This window comes from Triturus cristatus, chromosome 5_1, assembly GCF_964204655.1.
Source record: "Triturus cristatus chromosome 5_1, aTriCri1.1, whole genome shotgun sequence".
NCBI lineage: Eukaryota > Metazoa > Chordata > Amphibia > Caudata > Salamandridae > Triturus > Triturus cristatus.
The window spans coordinates 956,646,990-956,668,328 of NC_140587.1; the positions used below are offsets into that span (position 1 = coordinate 956,646,990).

At 43.3% G+C, this 21,339-nt stretch overlaps 1 protein-coding gene across 5 annotated transcripts in view; it reads right to left on the reverse strand.

Annotated features, from left to right (window-relative positions):
* Positions 1-21,339, reverse strand: part of PHACTR1 (phosphatase and actin regulator 1) — a 1,250,807-nt gene that overhangs the window by 295,926 nt on the left and 933,542 nt on the right. For all 5 annotated transcript variants that reach the window (XM_085606075.1, XM_085606079.1, XM_085606078.1 and 2 more), the window contains one exon: positions 4,520-4,600. In XM_085606075.1, coding sequence (XP_085462201.1) covers positions 4,520-4,600 — 81 coding nt within the window. The remainder of the gene's footprint in view (positions 1-4,519; positions 4,601-21,339) is intronic.

The window sequence follows — 21,339 nt, forward strand, 5'->3', positions numbered from 1 at the left end:
GCTGAGACTGTGGCGGCGCAGACTTGCGGGTCTGAAAAGAACGCGCCCCGAGGGATTACGCGTGGTGGTGAGACCCAAGGACTGGGCTGTAGCCTGAGAGTCCTTAAAGCGTTCCAGGGTGCTATCCGCTTTATCACCAAAGAGGAGTGTACCGTCAAAGGGCATGTCCAACAGGGTGTTCTGGACATCCCCAGAGAAGCCAGTAGCGCGGAGCCAAGCATAACGACGGAGCGCCACAGTTGTGGAAAGTGCCCTACCGAGAGAATCAGCCGTGTTAAGCCCATAACGAATAGTGAATTTCGCAGCATCTCTCCCTACAGTAATGGCTTGGGAGAGAACCGCCCGTGCTTCCACAGGGCACTGAGGTAGCACCTGTGCCACAGTGTCCACCACAGAATGGGAATAGTGGCCCAGCAGGCATGCAGTATTCACCGCCCGCAACCCAGAGCTGGTAGATGTGAAACTCTTTTTCCCAAATTGCTCCAGTTTCCTAGATTCCTTGTCTGGAGGAGCAGAAGGGAACGCACTCGGCGAGGCAGAAGCCTGGACAACCAGACTCTCAGGCGTTGGGTGTTGTGTGAGAAAGCTGGGGTCGCCCGGCGCCGGGCGATGGCAGCGCGCCACACCCTTGTCTACAGGGACTGCTGTGTTAGGTATAATCCAGGTGCCTAACAGGATATCAGTAAGCGCTTCATTGAAGGGCAGCAACGTCTCCGCAGAGGTGGACTGCGGCTGCAGGACCTCAGTCAGGAGATTGGTCCTGATAGGTACAGAAGGGAGCTCGAGATTAAGAGCTTCAGCTGCACGACGTAAAACCACCGAAAAAGTCCCAACCTCCTCCATGGCCACGGAAGAAAGGGACAGAGTGCCAGGGTGTGGAGAGAAATCCAGATCCACTGGACCTTCCACATCGCCTTCCCACTCAGGCTCATCCTCACATTGAGCTGCAAGAGGCTTCTCAGGCCCCTCCCAGTATTCCCCTTCGTCCACCAGTTGCTGATGGGGCTGGTAAGGACGAGGTGCCCTGGGAAACGGGATAAACTCCCGTCCAGGAAATGGAATGGGAGGGTAAGATACCAGTCCCGGGTGGGTGCCGTCCGGCGTCAGTGGCGGCGCTGCGTCCGGTGCCGGATCCGGATCCAGGGCCGGCGCCGAGGCCGGATTCAGCGCTGGAGCTGGCATCGGCGCCCGGGCCGAGGCCGGAGCTGGTGGCGCCGCAGGGTATGGTGCCGGCATAGCCGAGGCTAGAGGCGGCGGCACGGGGCAAACCCTTCTGATGGACCCGCGGGCCCGAAGGCACTCCGGAGGGACCCGGCGGGGCAAACGAATGCCGCAAGGCCAACATAAAGGCCTGCACCTCGTCCGAAGTCACGTGCGGCCCTGGAAAGGGAGGGTAGCTCACAGGCAATGACGGGGGCTCAAACGGGGCCGTGGGGGAGTTACTGCCTGCCAACTCCACCGCATCCTGGGACCGGTGAGGGGTAGAAGAAGAACGACGCTGCTTCTTTGACTTTTTATGGCGCCGAGACTTACCTGTCCCCGATTCCGACGAGCGATGCTGAGGGCTCCACGACGGGTCCCTTGACCTCCCGCGGGATCAGGATCTTGATCGGTGTGGACCGATTGCCGGACTTCCAACAACTTTCGGGAACTCTCCCGCAAAGCATTTGGCGCCATTTCCTGCCAATCGGGGCACGCCTCGGGGTCATGGGCGTGCCCCAAGCAGAGGAGACACACGTCTTGAGGGTCCGACACCGACATGTTGCGACGGCATGCCCTACAGAACTTAAACCTGGGCATCTCTATTACACCAGGAGTCAAGCACATGACAAAAGAAGTTGTCAGAAATCAAGTTAAACTTTTAACTAGGGGTACCGTTCTCTCTCGGATCTGCGCTGCTGTGCGGAGAAAGAAAGAACTGACGTCAGCGCGCGTGGGCGCATCTAAGTAGCTCCGATGACGTAATCTCGGCGGCTACGATGCCAGCGACGTACGCGGAACCGCATAACGACACGTACCGACGCGCAGGGGTACTGCTGACGAAAAGTTTCCGGATGCATTCTGATGCCTGGAGATATTCTACGGTAAGGAATCTATCACTAACGTGTCTCTTTCAGATACACACAGTCACACAGCCACTAACATAATGTATGTTAGAAATAGTATAGTAGTAGTACACAGGGTATACTAATTTAACTTTTGTAGTTCCTTAGTATATATGTTTAACACTCATAAACGTTTAGAAAACACTCACAATCACTGGATGATGTCATCAGTGATGTAATTTGAGAAGTCATTAGTGTTGTCATCAGTGATGTCACTGACCATGTCATGAGTGAGGTAATATGTACCATGGGAAAAATGCTTACTAGGCTTTTACCCCAGATCAAAGAAACACAAAGTCACAGCAAGGTTCACTGATCTAGGCCGTATAGTGGCCAAAAGGTTAATAACAAAACAATGGAAACACGCAGAATCTCCCTTCCTAAATAGCTGGAAAAACTCACTTGTAGCACGGGCTCAGGCAGAGAGCACGGCATTACACAGGGAGGAAATAGCAGGATTGCGCAAATACCCCATTGCGCAGCATTGGGATATCATGCTGGCGGAAGTAAAGTACATAGACAGGGAAGATGGGACTCTCCGCATGTGGTGGATGAGCGATATTTAAATGCTCAACATCAGGCGCCCAGTACCTCGGCCTCACAATAAACCAAATTCTGTCAGAATTCTGAAAGACTAGATAGGGAGCACAAAGTACTAAAGACGTGAGAGAACTAGCTGGTCATCGTACAAGATACTGAAAAAGGGAAGAGAAAGGCAAACTGTGGATTAAAAGAACATATATGACTACCTTTCCAAAACTTCATGACCCAGCCGCAGCGGACTGAAGATGGCTTTTCTTTTTCACCTTTGTTTGATTACTTGGTTTAAAGAAAAAATTGTATCACATTTGCATTAAACTGTATCATTGTATAGAGAAGTATGATATAGGATTACACAGTACATATTGAAAGGGCGAATGGGCAAACGACTCTCTTGAGGATAGGGCAGGGTACAGTATGGAACACAATGTATATCCGGTTACAGCCCATATGCGATATGTCTCCATAAGTACGCGTACCAGCTACTTATGAATGCATAATGATTTAAGGGACGAAATCCGCATGGTGTTCCGAATCTGATATGCATAGCTAAACGCACACAAAAAAATCTATTATCTTTGCAGTAACTGTCTCGCCATTATCCCTCATCTATTATGTTTTATTTTCTTTCTTTCCTCTACTGTATGCATCTGATAAATACAAATAAAGATATTTTTTTTAAAAATGAGTGAGGTAATATGTGAGGTCTTAACCCCTTCAGTGCCCATGACGAGCTGGACTCGTCATGGGCCGCGGTTGCGCTGTGCCCATGACGAGTCCAGCTCGTCATAGACCCCGCCCGCTAATGCAACGGGCGGCACAGGGCGGGGAAAGGGGCGGGCACTGAAGGGGTTAAGCAGTGCATTGCGGGCTCATAAGTTATAGTTAGCTCAGTCAACTATAACTGGTGAATTTCAATGGTTTTGTACCAGTGAAATGTGAGCCTAACTATAATATCCCTGTGACCTTTGGGTTTTCAGTGAATGTCTGTTAAGATATTTTATGATTATCTTTAATTTGGGAATTTGAGAATGGCAAACTGTTAAGGCTGTTCCTACACCAGACCTAAAAATAAAAGTGAGAAAAGCTTTCTGCTTGTAAAAATCCAATTTGATTTAAAAGTGGTTTTAAATTGGCATACTTTAAATAATAGCACTGATCAGAGTCACATTATTTTTACTCATTATAAGCAAAGGGAGGGGGCACATTCTTTCAGCTTCTACATTGCTTTTCCTGTTTGTCCGTACTTACACAAACCCTTACTTTGACTTTGGCTCCGGGCTATCACCAGACTCACTCACTGAACAGAGTTTTAGCTACATGAGTGCTAATAAAAAGGGAGGAGTGATGCAAAAAATGTAAAATGTTTTAATACCTTAAGAATGACCTATAGCAATCATACCAAACCTCGGCACAGATTTGGATCTGTGGAAGGGTGAGAGACTAGTGATATAAGTACATTTACTTCAGCATCACCTGAAAGTTGGCATTCTTAAGGTGCAAAGATAGAGGCAGAAAAGGGAAATGGAAGGATGAGAAATGTAGTAAAGCAGTGAAAAGGTAGAAAGCAGCGACGAAAAAGAGCCTGCATGAGTGAGATAATAAGACAGCCAGTGTAGGGTGGATGAAGAAATCTGAATGAGGTGGAATCAAGACTAGCCAGCCTTAGTGTGTGGATAAGCTGACCGCGGGTTCCTAAGAAACGTTGATGCCCTACATCTTTTTGAATTAATAGATTAAGCACTGCACATTGTAGTTTAAGATTGCACTTTGCTGTGAGCAATCTCTGTCCTGCCACAGATTAAGCCAACAGTAGAAACACATGCAGCAACTCCATGCAACATCTTGGCATAAATAAATGTGTTAAAGCTGACCTTTTTCATAAATTTCCTTCAGCACCCCTCGCTTTATAAGTTCTTCTCTGCTCTGTCTCATCGAAATCTTTCTCTCCAGCGCTGAAAATGAAAATGAGATACATGTTAATACAAGGGGGAAAATGTCATCCATTTTGAAACCAGAGATCAAGCAATCAAAAGCTTGGGTTTGCAGCTTCTGCTATAATGGGACCCACGCTGACAAGAATGCAGGTGCCTAAGATGGGCAACTCAATGATACGACCTACTGGCAGAGCACTAATGTTACATGGATAGTAAGAGAATACCCGGCTTGATGTATGGCAAGTGTGTACAATTTAACACCACTGCCACCTTCAAGCTGCAGCTCCATATAAAGCAGTTGACTTCAGCTTTAATTAACAGTACCGTCTTAAATTGCAGTCCCTGAGCACACACCCATGTATTGGCACAGGGCCACATTTACAGGTGATATGAAAAACTTCGGGTCCTACTGATTTTCTCCCCTTTAAATGTATGCACGTAAAAACTACCATCATTAAACAGGATCAAGAGATCCAGGAAATACGCGGACGTGCATTAATATGCATGGTATGCCCCTTTGCGTAAAGCAAAGCTTGTGAGATTTATCGCATCAAATGAATCCCGAACCCCTGGGTATCGGATTTCACTAGGTGCAATAACTGCACCAAATCCTCAGAGGAACTCATAATGGATGCACTAGTGTCGATCATCTGTCTCTTCAGACGCTGTTTTCCCCTCCTTCTAAGGCCCCCGTGCTAGCCCTGGTAAACGCACAAAGGCAGGACACAAGTCTACATGCTTGTGGACAGCGTCCACCCACTATTTTCACAGGAGGAACAGCGCCCTCCCAGTCAAGAAGTTGGGCCCTAGTTAAATATGCAGAACTTGTCCCGGTGTAAATTTCAAACACATTCAGCAGCCACTGGACATTGTCTGCTTTCTGTTCCGAGCAGCAACATCATGCGGGCATCGAGGGGCTTTTTATTTTAATCCCGATATAGGCCCAATAAAAACCTCTGATTTAAAAGGCCATCAGACATCCTTTTGTTTAAGTAGCAACCTGGTGGGGAGCTAGTTAGAGCCTCACACCTAGATGCCACAGCATTGAAGGTAAACAAAGACACACAGATTGCTATTACTTCCGAAGTAGTTAAGCAAAAATGGTTTTGGAAGCAAATTTTCAGCCCCTATATAAAAGAGATATGCATGCACTGTAAGAATATCAGATGTATCGGTCTGTACCAGTATTAACACAAAAAACACAAAACAATATAAATACCACAGTTTTTCGATTTCATTATTTTGTAACACTACTAATCCTAATGTAGGGTGTACATTACACGCACATTATACGTTGACAAATCATACGTGTGTAAACCAGTGTATAATATGTCTTATATAAAACAATGAGGGTTACAAGGTTTAGGAGTCACACATCTTCCTTCAATGAACATTGTGCTAGATTATAAGGAATTACAATTTATGAATTGCAAGTAGCAAAGCATCTCTGTGTTAAAAGCAGTAGCCCACTTACCTATCCACCAAAAATACAAAATCTTTCCTCTGCATGTTACACAATGTGCTTTGCCGAAGACACATTAACCCTCTGTGCTACTCTGAGCCGAAACTGTTATTAGACACACATCTCTCGGCAAATTCATTAACCCCGATAATTTTCTCAGCATTATTGTTATTACTTGAGAGTTACTGGGCAAACAAAGATCTCTGCAATAGGGGCCTTAACCCTATGTGATACTTTAAAATGCACCCTTTGCAACCAATTAAGTCATAAAGAGATTTACTGTCACATTTCTCCTTGTTGCCAATTTCTTTGAGGCAGAGTTTAAAAAAAATCTTGACTGTCAGACTGCTTTGAATGAATCCACCTCTCTTTACTCCACCCTCTTTTAAGTGCAATACCTAGACCCTCAGTTTATGGGTTCCCAGAGAACAGGTGTTCCGATTCCAGCACTGTTGTAAGGATCAAACAAAGGGCAGTAGCCAGACTGGAAAACTATTTCAAGACTGCCTCGAGTCTGCTCTGTGACTTTTCCCCAAAAATGGCCTGCACCAGAAGCCCGGTTGTAATCATCAAGAAGAACTTTTAAATAAATTCCACCCTGCGATTCTCCCAGAAGGCAGCGTGCCGAGAAGCCAGATGATCAAGATTTGTTGACGACCATTTAAAAAGGTGAGAAGCCAGAATGTTGATTTTTTTGTTCCTGAGCCCCTGCACCTGTCTTAGCCCCTATGCGCTTTTCCCTCCATTGGAGCTGGAGCACACGCTGCACACAGATACAAAGAAGACAGATGGAGATTTCTAGTGGAGTGGAGTCGGCTGTATCCAGTTCGTCATTCCAGCTCTTGGCAAGTACTACTGCCCCAGCCCGACTTCACACTATTCCACTGCAAAAGAAATACTGCGTCTTATCTTTGGACAAAATGTTGACCTTGTGATGCAGCATTTGCTTGGCATGCGGCTCAATTCCAATAGACGTTTTGGACTCCAAAGACTGAGATAAGGGGTACATTACAATCACCCTGGCCACAGCCTTGAAGAAAAGCCCTAACTTCTTTAAAAGTGGGCGAGCTAACAAGTTAAGAGCCCATGCACGTGCTGATCCCAAAAAACTGGCAAGTAATTGCTGCAACAAAATATGCAAAGTCGCTTTACAATTCATTTTGTTCAAATGCAGAAATGTTTCACCATAGTATTTCCGAGTATGTCACTGTATTGACAGGCATTACTAAAAGTGATAGCTTCAATTTAGTGTGAACCTAGAAACATTCATGCCAACCCCTGCCCTGGCAGCAATGCTATTAGTGGACTAAGACACAAGTCAATTGTTATGAGCAGCCAATTTGTGTCCTAGATTCTTATTGCACATACACCAACATTATAGTCTATAAATCAAACACAAGAAAAAGGTTTATCTAGGATCACACAGATTGGACAGGTGGTAAAGCAGGGATTGATCCCAGGTTTTCTGCTTTCAAGTTGTGTAATTCTGCCATTAGATGAGGTAAGAGTTTGACAAGCGTGCACAAGCTACATGCAGGTCACATCTTATATGTGGCCTACATTCTTATTATACATGAAGCAAAATTATAGTTCACAAAGTTGAATACAAGAGAGAGATTTGCCTAGGATCACTCAATTTGGTCAACGTGTTGAAGTTGGGGTTGATCCCAGGTTTTCTGCTTTCACATTGTTCAATTCAGCCACTTGAAGGACATCTCTTTATTTTTCCTATTTTCCATCAAAGGTTAATGCATTGTTTTTAGTTCATGGCACGCGTGGTTGGAGTGTGGACGGCAGACAGAAGCCACATGCACGTCAATTGTCATGTGCATCCTATATATGGCCCAGATTCTTATAATACAAGGAACAACATTATAGTTGATTAAAACATTACCACTCATAGCTAAGCCCCAGTTTTGCTTACATTTATTGCTGTATGTCTGTGAAAGTGTATAGACCTATATATGTATGTTACGCTAGTCAACTTGAACCGATCGTTTCACGTTTGGTCAGTACCACAGACTGATACATACTTATTTGCATACTTGTAGAATGTGTGTGCTTGTTACTTCTCTCATCCATAGAGCAATTGCATTTTGCCCTTCAAATAAGGGCTGTCTCATAATCTTGCTTGCTTCTCCGTTACCCAAATATTTCAGGTTTATACAGAAGTAACTGATTTCTTCACACCACGACAATGATTTCCACACATTTGGAAATTATGTGTTTTATTTAACAATGCCAACCACTAAGGGGCCAATTCCGATCTCGCTTGAAAGGGCTCAGAACGCGATCCGGCCGGTTCGGACAGCCGGATCATATTGGAGCCTCCGACACGTCAACGCTCCGGGAAGCAGACTTCGGGGATCCGCTTTGGACCCCCCTTCACCCGTAGTCTTATGACTCAATCACAGTGGGTGAACCCCAGGGTCCCCCGTACACATGCATGTATGGTGTGGGTGGCACAGATACGTCCCCACTACAGGGGGCGCCATTGTGCGCAACGTATCTCTTTCGTCAATGGGGGCCTATGTACGCATCGTACAACAGGCTCCCATTGACTTTAATGGGGCTCCGAGCGACCCGAGTCCGTCAGCACTTGTTCACATCGTACTCGGGTGCTCGGAGGCCCGGAGCACGAGTCGGACGGAGCCTTCGCCCAGCGAGATCGGAATCGGCTCCTAAATGTTGAAAAGAGGTTTTCCTTGAAAGAAAGCCAAGTTGCTTATTTATAGCTCTGGACACTTAAGAGCATTGGATATCGCTGTATTAAAGTTGGTGCTGAGACAGAATATCGAGTTGAAAATGTAGACTTACAAAAATATTGAGTTTGAAATACCGTGATTCAGAAATATCGACAACAAGAATATTGTGGTCAAGAATATCGAATTTAAGGTAAGAAATATCGTTTTTAGAAATATATAAGTTATTGATATTGTTTGCAAAAATATGGATGTTTAAAATATCGATTTTGTAATTAGTGTTATGTATTTTATATTTTAGATTTGTTATGCATCTCTTTTGTAAAAGTATTGTTTATGTTTTTTAATATATGTGTTAAAGTTTTAGTAGTTATTAATTTTTTTTTACTACATTTTGCATTTTTGTATTATAGGGGAATAGGGTGGGAAGTAATTGAATTATAATAAATTATTGATTATGTTTTATTTATTTAATTTAGATTTTATTGTGTTAACTGAGGGAAGTAATTTATTTTTAAATATTTATTAATTAATTAATTAATTAATATTAATTAATTGATAATTATGGTAATTTTAGGTGCGGGTTGTGGGGTTTATAGGGGTAAAGGGTTGGAAGTAATGTATTTTTGATTAATTAATAATTAGTTGTTAATTTATATTAATTATTTGATTGAAAATTAATCATGGAAATTGTATTATTAATTGCAGGTGCAGGTTGTGGGGTTTATGGGGTAAAGGGTGGAAAGTAACTTATTAATAATTAGTTGTTAATTCATATTAACTAATTAATTGATAATTATGGTAACTGTGTGATTTTATTTAGGTGTGGGTTGTGGGGTTTATAGGGTAAAGGGTGGGAAGTAATTTATGTTTAATTAATTTATAATTAGTTCTTAATTAATATTAATTAATTGATGGAAAATTAATTATGGATATTGAATTATTAATTTTAGGTGCAGGTTGTGGAGTTTAAAGGGGTAAAGGCTGGGAAATAATTTATGTTTAATTAATTAATAATTAGTTGTTAATATTAATTAATTATTTGAAAATTAAATATGGAATTTGTGTGATTAATTTTAGATGTGGGTTGTGGGGTTTATAGGGGTACATGATGGGAAGTAATTTTTGTTCAATTATTGAAAAATTAGTTGATCATTAATATTAATTAATTAATATTTAATTAGGGTATTTGTTTATATTTTTTGTGTGGTGTTTTATTGTTAGAGGGGTACAGTGTGGGGAGTAAATTAATTTTAATTACTCTATAATTAGTTGGTAAATACTATTAGTTTAATTGAAAATAAGTTTTTAATTGTGTCATACTTTTTTTATTATTTAATTTTAACTGTGGGTTGTGGTTATTATCGGGGTAAAGTTTTGGAATTCAAATAATTTTTATGAGTTTTTAAAAATTATTAATATTTCTTTAATTAGTAAAAAAATGTTATATGAGGCATTACATATTGTTTTTTTATTTAGATGTGTGTTGTGAATTCTGCAATGTTATAGGGTAGGAAATAAAAAAAGTACATTTATGTAATATTTAATATTTTTGTTTCTAAATAATTTTTAATTAAAAATATATATATTTTTGGAAATTGTTTTTTATTTTATTTAATATAATATTTGTAGGTATTTGTTATATGTATTTAATATAATTTGTTTTATTTTGATTAATATCAAATATATTTGTATTTGAAATTGTAACATATTTATATATTTTTTAATTTATTTAGTTTTTTAAATATTTTTATTGTTAAAATTTAGTTTGTTTTTAATTTTGAACTGACTGGAGTGAGAATATTAATTGTTACTCCTCTGAAATCCAACACTTTCCCTGCTGTTGCACTCACTGGAGTGGGAATAGTCATTTTTTACCCCTCTGCTATCCAACACTTTCCCTACTGTTGCACTCACTGGAGTGGGAATAATACTTTTTACCTCTCCACTATCCAACACTTTCCCTACTGTTGCACTCACTGGAGTGGGGATACTAATTTGTACCCCTCCGCTATCCAACACTGTCCCTACTGTTGCACTCACTGGAGTTTGAATAGTAATTTTTACCCCTCCGCTATCCAACACTTTCCCTACTGTTGCACTCACTGGAATTGGAAAAGTAATTTTTACCCCTACGCTATCCAACACTTTCACTACTATTGCACACACTGGAGTGGGAATAGTAATTGGTACCCCTACGCTATCCAACACTTTCCCTACTGTTGCACTCACTGGAATGGGAATAGTAATTTCTACCCCTCCGCTATCCAACACTTTCCCTACTGTTGCACTTACTGGATTGGGAATAGTAATTTTTACCCCTACGTTATCCAACACTTTCCCTACTGTTGCACTCACTGGAGTGGGAAATTTAAGTTTGAAGATTTTAAAATAGTTTAATGTTTTAATTTATAATAAAATGTTTTTTTTATTAGACATAGGTGCCGATTAGGATCCTGGAAAAAATTTCCCCAACCGAATTGAATCTGGACTTTTTTCCGTACAAATGGTAAAAGCGCCGTACAAACTGCCAAGTACGATTCGTATGGGAAAAGGTCCATACAAATCGCATTGGGAAAATTCCCCCACACGTCCTCGGGTCGGGAAAAGTCTCCGACACGTCCCCGGACATTTTTACGTACAAATGGGAAAACTGAAGTCCAAATGCGCAAGTACGATCCGTCCCATCCATCCGATTGTACAACTGTATGGAAAAAAGACCGTCCGGAGCGAACTCCCATAGCAACCATGGAGATGTCCAAACAAGTGCCCGGTACGCGCCGTACCCCCCCCGCCCCCCGTATGTTCGCGCCGTACCCCCAGCCCCCCGCGGATGGGCGCGCCGTACCCCCCAGCCCCCCGTATGTACGGAGCGTACCCCCGTACCCCCCAGCCCCCCGTATGCCCATACCCCCCAGCCCCCCGTATGTATGGAGCGTACCCCCGTACCCCCCAGCCCCCCGTATGTACGGAGCGTACCCCCACCCCCGTATGTACGGTGCGGACCCCCAGCGCGTACATACGGGGGTGGGGGTACGCTCCGTACATACGGGGGGCTGGGGGTATGGGGGTAAACTCCGTACATACGGGGGGCTGGGGGGGTACGGGGGTACGCTCCGTACATACGGGGGTGGGGGTACGCTCCGTACATATGGGGGGCTGGGGGGTACGCTCCGTACATACGGGGGTCTGGGGGGGGGGTACGGCGCGTACCGGGCCCCCTAATCAGCTCGCATCGCTGCGTACTTAGCTTTTCTGGCACTTTTTAGGTGCCGTAAAAATTTTCCCATCCGGACTGCAGTCGGTGCGAATCGTAATTGCTGGTACGTAAAAACATGCCTAACTCCGTCCGGACGTCACGTCCGCGGTGTCCCGGATCACATTTGTATGTATTTTTCTGTCGGTTGGTCTTTTTTCCGATTCGTACGGAAATGGTGTTTCCGTACGAATCGTAATTGCATGTTTGTAAAGTTTTACAACCCGGTACGAGTCGGACGGAGAAAAAGCTCCGACCCACGGTTTGTACCGGGTTTTTCCAGGATCGTAATCGGCCCCTTTATGTTATTGGTACACACTTATAGGTACAGGGTGAGCTGTCCTTCAGTTGCGCTGTTGTGTGTGAGGGTCGTTTAGATATAGTTATGCCACCAATATGAACATGAGAGATGTCTGCTGCTAAATGTGGAGGTTAAAACCTTTGGGGGCAGTGTGTGATTTGTAAATATTTATATGGAGAGCCCCAAATGTTTTCTTGGGGTCCCATTCCAAAGCTGAATGCTGGGGTTGCCATTACCTTTTTCTTCCACTACTCTAAACAAGCTTTGACTTTATCTTACTCTTACAAGTTATTTTTTCATCCTCTTTTCTTCCTTCATCATGGTTTTCGTATTTCTCTTTCACCATCTTTCTTCCCTATCAGTCTTTCTTCCTTGCCCTGGGCCATGGTCTGTTGGTGACAAATGAGCTTTAATCTCCTAAAATGAGTTCAGGTGCCCACCACAGACACATGAAGAGGTGGGGACGGCTGGGTAAGCATACTTCACATAGAAGGGTGGGCTCACTTCGGGAGAGTGCATGCAGCTAAAGCAATCACATCACATGGACGTGCTGCATACAGAATAGTACTCCCGATGGAGTGGGCTGGCTGCAGAGTTAGTTTGATAAATCCTTGGGTAAAGGAAGTTTTAAACTGACAAATGGCAACATTGTTTTAAGTGTAGCTTACAAAAACGTGAGTCGTCTTCTGCCTAAATCGGGAGTTATGGCGTGTGTACTTCTTGTCCCTTTACTTCAATAATTCACTTCACACTTCACATTCACACAACTGCAGACTCCTCTTCTCCTTAAGTTATGTCTTGTAACTTCCTTTTAAGAAACGCTAGAATGATTGGTCTACAAGTGGCTAATGCAGTACCTTTCCTCACACAATTTACTGACCTCTATCGAGCATGGCTTTTTTGTTTTCCACTCCCCCCAAGATGGCTTTCTCTGGCCTTTTTCTATTTCATGATTTTTTTTGTCATCATTATTTCCTTATCACTTAGCTTGACTGACCCCACCTTGCAATAGCTCTCTTCTTATTTTTCTCAATACTCTTTCCTGATGTCCAGCGCAACTTCTAAAATCCGCACTCGGTAGAAATTCCTAAAGTCTCTAATCTGGGTAGCTTGTTGTTCTCCAACTTCTGCCAATCTTAACATTATGATTGACACACTTGACTAATTGGGTTCACAGACTACATACATGTACCACATGCACCTCTTGATACATGTACATCATTCCAGTATCGTCCCATAGTTGTGAAAACTGACATACTGACACCCAAGATGGCAGCCACACCATACACAGCACTCTCCTGTCAATTTCCCAGACAAGCACTGTTTGGTTATGTGACTCAGGGGCATATGTATCAAACGATTTTTTAATCGCAAACGCTGCGATTCGCAAAATAACAGCGTTTGCGATTAAAAAATCGGTAATCGGGATGTATGAGGCAAATCCCATCGCAAAATTAAGGAATTGCTAATTTAGCGATTTCTTAATTTTGCGTAAGCATTTAAGAAATCGCAAATTGCGATTTCTTAAATGATATGTAAAAAGCACCCAAGTTGTGCGAATTATCCTTAAGAAATCGCAAATTACCACCAACTTCCAGTTGGTGGTAATTTGCGATTTCCTTTCAAAAAACACTTTTTTGAATTTTACAAAGTGCCACGTGGCGCTCATACATGCCCTTAGGGCATGTATGTGCGCCATATGCACACACATGCTAATTTCAGGGGTGCATCAGGGTGTCATCATGACACCCTTGCACCTTTGACATTATTCTCAAAGTGCGATTAGCAAATTGCGATTCGCTATTTGAGAATTACTTCCCATTCATTCCTATGGGTCTCCTGGCCCATAGGAATGAATGGGCAGGTATTCCTTAATTGCGATTTCGCAATTTGCTAATCGCAATTAAGGAATTTTAAGAAATCGCAAAAAGTTTGCAATTTTTTAAATACATCCCGTTTTGCAATTCTCAAATAGCGATTCTTTAAAAATCGCTATTTGAGAATCGCAAATGGTGATGTTGATACATATGCCCCTAGGTGCTAACACTTCACCGCTCTAGCTCTGCGGTGCTAAGGTTTTTGTTAAGTGTGGCTCCAGCCACTCTTATAAATAGGGTGTACAAATTACACTGAACGTTTTAGCAATTCCCATCTTTTTAGCAACTTGAACAAAATATTGACTAATTTATTTAACACACTTTACTCTGTATTCGTCTATGGGCATTTATTTTGACATATCAATGCCCAATATAGTGGCCATACATTACTCCATTGGTTTAAGCTGGCTCTGACATGCACCCTCTATGTATTTTGGCTTCCAAGGCAAGAAAAATGAAGATGAGCTTGCACAGCTGAAACTTTACATTTTGTTACAATCTAAAGGCCACTGATTCTCCTTCTTATAAGCTCAGCTGGGCATCTGCTTGGGTTTGTTGTAAAACTGAATCATGTGACTACTACTATAAAAATGTATAAGGTATACATTTAAGTGTTCTCTTCCAATCTATGAGATGGTCTCCACTGCTCTTTGCAGGGGGAACCCCTTGCTGGTTGACTCTGTAACTCAGATTACAAACTTTTATTTTGTCAATAAACCCTTTCAGACTTTGATTGGAGCATGAGAAGATTCTCTTTGACCCGGCTGAGTATCATCTGTCAGTGGCATCTAGGCCCTGGTTACTAAAATAGTTGATACCACTATCTCCGAGAGTCCAGGTGGGCTTTTAAGGAGTCATAGAGCTCCCAACTCACAGAGGCGCATGTACAAGTAGTGAAGTGATGTCCATTCTGGGCCCACTTTGGTTTTCTCTTAGTTTAGCATATTATATATTTTAGGCTGCATCTGCTTGCACACTTTTGTTTTTGAGACATCTTACAAATACGCTGTACATGTTGTTTTGTTATTTACTGACTTTTCTTGAGATTTTATCTGCACATTTCGTACAAGGATATTTAGAACAGATAACACCATGTTGTACTGTTTTCTGCTCAGTCAGAAACAGCTCATAATGTTCTAGACATAACACAGTAGCACAGCTGCGGCTTTCCAACACAATAGTTTAATCATATAAACTGTGTTTTGTTCCTTTGTGGGTAGGGAGGAGAATTTGCGCAGAGAGACCTGCCCTGGAATGAATGCATGCCAGGATTGTGGTCTGTTGCTAAAACCAGAGATGACTAATATATCCCTTTGCTTACACATTAATAATAGGCCTAGACAGTTAGATAATTTGCCATGGTTGGGTTATTCATTGTACACAGTCTTCTAGTAATGTTGATTATTTTGCTTTGTTGTATTTGCCTACTAATCGCAGCACATCTGCTTCATAGCGGACTAATATAGTTTCAATAAATGTATTGTAAACTGTTATTGGGTCTTTCTTTTGTTTACTAAGGGCATCATGAGTGAGATATGAAAGGTGATGATCTGCTTCCAATATTCCCTAAGGGACTATAGGTTCATGTTCTAGGTTTGCCAAAATCACCTACTACTCTGGGAAGGTTAGGGGCTCAGGTGAGGCACTGTGAGCTAGCTTGGATTTGGACTGTGAGGTACTGACGTGGTAGAGAGGCACAGTCCCTACATTCTGACGTCCTGACATCCCAAGGCACAGTTCTGCTTGCCAGCAGAATCCCTGCAACATTAGGACAGGAAACGAGATTTCAGAGTATATTAGGCATTGTAATGGCAACTCTCCAGAAACACTGCACAACACATTGAACACTGCTTGCGATGGTCCACTAAGTACTTCCAGTTGATTTTGTTTACTACAGTTTAATCGCTAGGTTTGCACAAATTCTTCTGTTGGCTTCTTAGACATGATTAGTGTTTGGCAAAGTGATACTCTCTACTATTGTATACAATTACCATGAGAGATTCCCTCTATGGTGATTGTCACTAACTTGAGTGGCAGTCGCTTGGAAGGTTTTATTGCAACTTATGGCTGTAGCCCATTTCTGTTTTTTTACTCTCATTACAGAATAGATATTGCATCCAGCAAGCAAATTATGTCCCTGTATTTTCCACCCCATTGGTGGCAAGATGGTAAACGGGGTTTAATTTTTAGGTTTACCCATGATGCAGCATGCCACCATGCATTGGGAGGGCCATGTGTCCTTTTCCTCAAGAAGTCCTTTTGAGTAAGTGCATTAGGCAGGATCTCTCCTGGCCACTTGTGTATTTCTCTGTATTTTTCTTCCTCGTGCGGTGATGTTTCCTGGTTTTGTTCAGTGGGTGCTTCTTCTTCCTTTGTGTTCTGTGGTAGCATGGTGGTGCTCCTCAGAATCTCTTGGCAGAGGATGCTTGCAGACAGATACACAAGAGTACTGCAATCAAGGCCAAAGTCTCAAGCCTTAGGTCACAGGTTCCCGTACATGTGTATGAATGTCAGTGTGGCTTTTCTTAAAGGGCTAGGACTTTACATGCTAGTGTTCCTTCTCTTAAAGCTTCTCAATACCCCACAGTCACTGGTGCGCGTCCTAAGGCATACCACACCTGTGCACTTACAGTAAATGTTTTGCTCTCTATGCTTGCTGAGATTATATCAAGGTTCACACTTTTCTCAAGTATTCAAGGACTGGAGTTAGAATATTATGGGGAATTTCAATGCCACTCCTGCCGTTTTGAGGGAATCATGGAAATACAATTAATTCTGGGAAGCAAGGAAAGATGGGGAGTTTCAAACATTATAACTCTAGGCCGGCAGAACATCAAAGCTTTTATGGACGGCTGGTATTTCACAGGTAAACTAGTAAGTTAAGATGAAAAGGGGGTGCACAAGGAATGTGTGTACTACAGCGTGGCTTGCACAAGCGAGCTTACTGTTTTTCACAGCACAGGCCATCTCACTGAGCAGCAGACTGAAAGATAATTGAAAATCTCCCATCACGATTGCAAGCACTTGGCAGGATCAACCGGAAAGCCGATAACAGCAGTGAAGCAGCATGCTAAAACCGAGCACTGCAGAGAAACTCTTTGGATAGCGGGAAGTGTCAAGCATCGCACCTTCTATTGTCCATCACAGCCAGAGAGGCTGCAAGTGCACAGAAAGGAGGCCCTGCCACTGCATGGACTAGAACGGAGATGTCCAGTGTAAATCAGGGACAACTAGATGATGTAATATTTTTAAGGTAACCCCTCTACACACGGGGTGAAATTGAACTCGTATTAAATGTGGATACCTTGAAACTCAGGCTTGGATTTGGCCTCCATTGGAAGAGTGTGGAAAAGAACATCGTTTGACAGTGAGGCTCAGCTGCTTTAATGGACGTCAAAGGACAGAAGAGATAACACAGAACAATACAGATATTTGCCATATAGGCCGGGAAATAATCAAAGAGATCATTCATAGATCATTTTTCAGCATCCCATCTTGTTTCTAAGTGCTCCTTAAATGTAATTTATATCAACATATATATGCAAACATTGCTTCTATTTATTCCAGGTTGGCTTGGATGGTGTTTTACCAATCCAAAATTGGGGAAATGGCCTTAACAACGCAAGCACAGACACCCGTGCCATTTTCCTGCACGCCAACCCATGTTTGCCATAACCATGCATATGCCTTAACAACGCGTATGCGTGGCTAAGGCAATGCGTGGTCTAGATGCCGAGCGGATGGGTGAGAGAGGAAGGCAGGAAGAGGAAGGACAATTGGGAATTGGTAGAAGGCACGGCGTGGTAAGTGATGCTGGGACCGGGTCTTGGGGGTGGGGGTCGTTTTTCAGGGTGGGGGGGGGTAGGTTTTAGGACTCAGGAGGTAATCTGGGTTGTTTGTAGGGCAGGAAGCAGTGTTAGGACTCAGGGCAGGGGGGCTGGGTCAAGGTACAGGGGACAGGTACCAGGTGTAGGGGACAGTTTTTAGGACTTAGAGTGGGGGGGGCTGGAGTAGGGGTAAGTTTATGGCAGGACAGTTTTAAGGCTAAAGGTGGGGCAGGGAAGGGATAGTTTACAGGGCAGATGCAGTTTTAGGCTTTAGGGTGGGCGGGCTGGGTCGGGGTACTTTAGGGATGTAGGGGACAATTTTAGGGCTCAGGGCAGGGGGGCTGGGGTCGGGTAGTTTTAGGGTAGTGGGGTTAATTTTTAGGGCTAAAGCCAGGCGGATAAGCGACAGTTTGCAAGGGGTAGGGGGTATGGGTATCATATTTAGGATGCATGTCCCTTTACCCATAATGTCTTCACCATGAAATTGCATGGTAAAGGCATGCTTGGTAAAGCATTGCGTGGTAAAGAAGCAGTCGTGGTTGAGACCGTGTGGTACAGTCATGCATTGTACCATCAAACAACCCCAAAATTCCATGCCTGGAATGATAAAAGGCCTTTCTCATTTTTCAGCTTGGCGTGTATGGTACAGTGCTAATCCTATGCTTAAAAATTCTGCTAGAAAAACAAACATTTGAGGTGAGCTGATTTGAAGTGTTGGTGGAGTTGCAAAGGGTTCCATTTAAAGGAACTGCTCTCCGCCTAAAACTTGGGAACTACCCAGGGTTCCCTGTTCTTTTTTGCATAATTTATGTGGCACTCTAAGCCTGAGAGGACATTGTTTTTTCAAATATATCAGTTCAAATACCTCCAGGGCCATAAAAGTGCATTCAGATCAAAAAGACAGATATAAATGGAGAAAACAATACATTTTGATGAGGAACACAATCATAGTTCATAAAGCAATTGATACAGTCCAAAGACTCATTTTATTGGCTGTTTAAAAAGGTCAAAGCTATATATATATCTATATATATATATATATATATATATATACACACACTGTTATTCCCTTGTCGTTTTAGCAGCAGCAGCAGCAGCCTCGGACACAAAGAAGCTTACTTGCGATCAATGTGTGCGGATCAAATCATTTCTGTAAGTAATGGTTAGGGTGTCGTTTCCACAGGAAGAGCATTTTGTTTTCATTTGCCAATAACTTTGGCGTCGTTTGATGAATCCTCGTGAAATTATAGAAACTAGTTTAACACTCAATTCAGCTGCTGTCGTGAAGGTTTCGGGGTGATCCATCAAGCGGGGGCCAAGAAAAAGGGGGGGCCCAAAATGTGTTTTCCCCATGTTAATTTCCATAGGATCTTTAGACACAGCTACAACCTGTACTGCTGAACACAATTACACCAAATTTGGCAGGAAGGTAGATGTTGGTCGGGGGATTTGGTGTAAATCTGTTCAGTAGTTGCGGAGTAATTTAAAGACATTTTTAATTGTATATGTAGGGACACGGAGGCTCCGCGACCCCTCACGATCTCGTGCTGAGATCGGTTTGGCTTTTCATGCAGAAACAATGTTCACAAGGAACTCATTTAAACTTAACTGATAAACTTTTGTGCAAGTGGTTTGGTTATGGTCACTTCAGTTGGGTCACAAAGTCAAGTCCAAATATGAAAATGTATATAAGTGTAAATACATATCAGAATTTATTTATATGTCTTTCTTACTTCTATGATACTGTTTATGCAAATTAAATAACACTCACTTCGGCTGAAGTGGGTACAGCAAAAATAGTGTTCTCTGTGGATTGTCTTTAAAGTGAAACTACCAAAGTGATATATGGTTTGATCTTTTATTATATGCTGTCTTTGCTTAAATCACGCAAGAAATCTAACCATTTGCACAAAAGTTTATCAGGTAAGTTTAAATGAGTTCCTTGTGAACATTGTTTCTGCTTGAATAGCAACACCTAGTTCGCAAGGACATTTGGATTGCTCTTGTTTTGTGTTAAGAGATCGGATTGGCTGCCATCACTTCAAACCAGGAAATGTTGGCAGCCATCTTGGAACTCGGCTTCAACCGAGTCCAAGAAAAAAAAGTTTTTAAAAAAAGCAAAGGGGACAGTGGAGAAATACCCTGACTCCCCTCCACAGGGCTCAAAAAACATTTTTTTTCATAATTTTGGTGGGATCCGCCGATCCCGCTGAAAAAAATAAATAAAAAAAGTGCGAACTCCCATGCTACGTTAATCATCGCCACCCCCGAGTGGACCAGGTGGCATTATTTTAATAAGGGGGGGGGGATATAGGCCCCCCTCCCGGGGCTTAATATTGTCATGGGGACCACCACCTCCCCAGGGCTTCTTAATAAATGAATGCGGGGGAGGCCCGTACAGCCACCCCCGCTACCCCGGGGACCGCCACCTCCTGTGGCTTTACCTGGAAAAATGCAGGTGGCGCACAGACCCCTCCCCACAGCCCCTTGGGCCACCACCTACCCTGGGCTTTAATTTCAAATAATGCAGGGGGCCATGAGGCCCACCCCTCCTGGAGACTTGGATGGCCCTGTGGACCACCCTTCCCCCAAGGACCAGCTCCTATTATGTCGCAGGGCGCCCACCCCCATGACATAGATGTTTGCTTGGAACTTTATGCTCATGGCAAGCCATAGCAAATGCTCTGCTTCTAGCAAGCGAGAGCATAAAAAAGGACACCACAATAGAGAACAGGCCCTGAGAGATGGGGTCCCCAGGGCTGATATTGGATGGAGAGACGTGCCACTGCCCCCCTCCTTTTAATTTTTATTTTTTTTAAACAGTGTGGGCCCCTGGAATGGAGTCCCTGGGGCCGAAATTGGCATTGAAAGGGGTACTTCACGGGCCCCCTCCCCATTCAAAAAAAGGCTTGGCCCCTGAGGTGGGGTTCCCAGGACCTAAATTAGCCCAGGGAGGGGGGGCAGCGAGGGCCCCTCCCTTAATAAATGAAAAATTATATTAAAGAAATGCCCCACTCTGCAAACGCGCCACCTGGAGCACAACTAGTTGAGAATGAAGTCCCCTTAGCTGCAGAGGGTCCCTGGAGGCCAACAACCTGTCCTGTTACCTCCAATAAGTCCCACACAGGGGGATTGCTGAGAGGTGATTGGATGCCCTGCCCCCTTTTTCCACCACTCTGCAAACGCGCCTTCTGGTGCACTGTTGGTTGGGGGATGAAGTCCCGTTTACTACTGAGGGTCCTTGGGAGCCAACTCCTCCTACCGTTACCTCCAGTAAATCCCACAAAGCGGCATTACTGTGAAATTGTCAGCGGCCATGCCCCCTTTCTCCA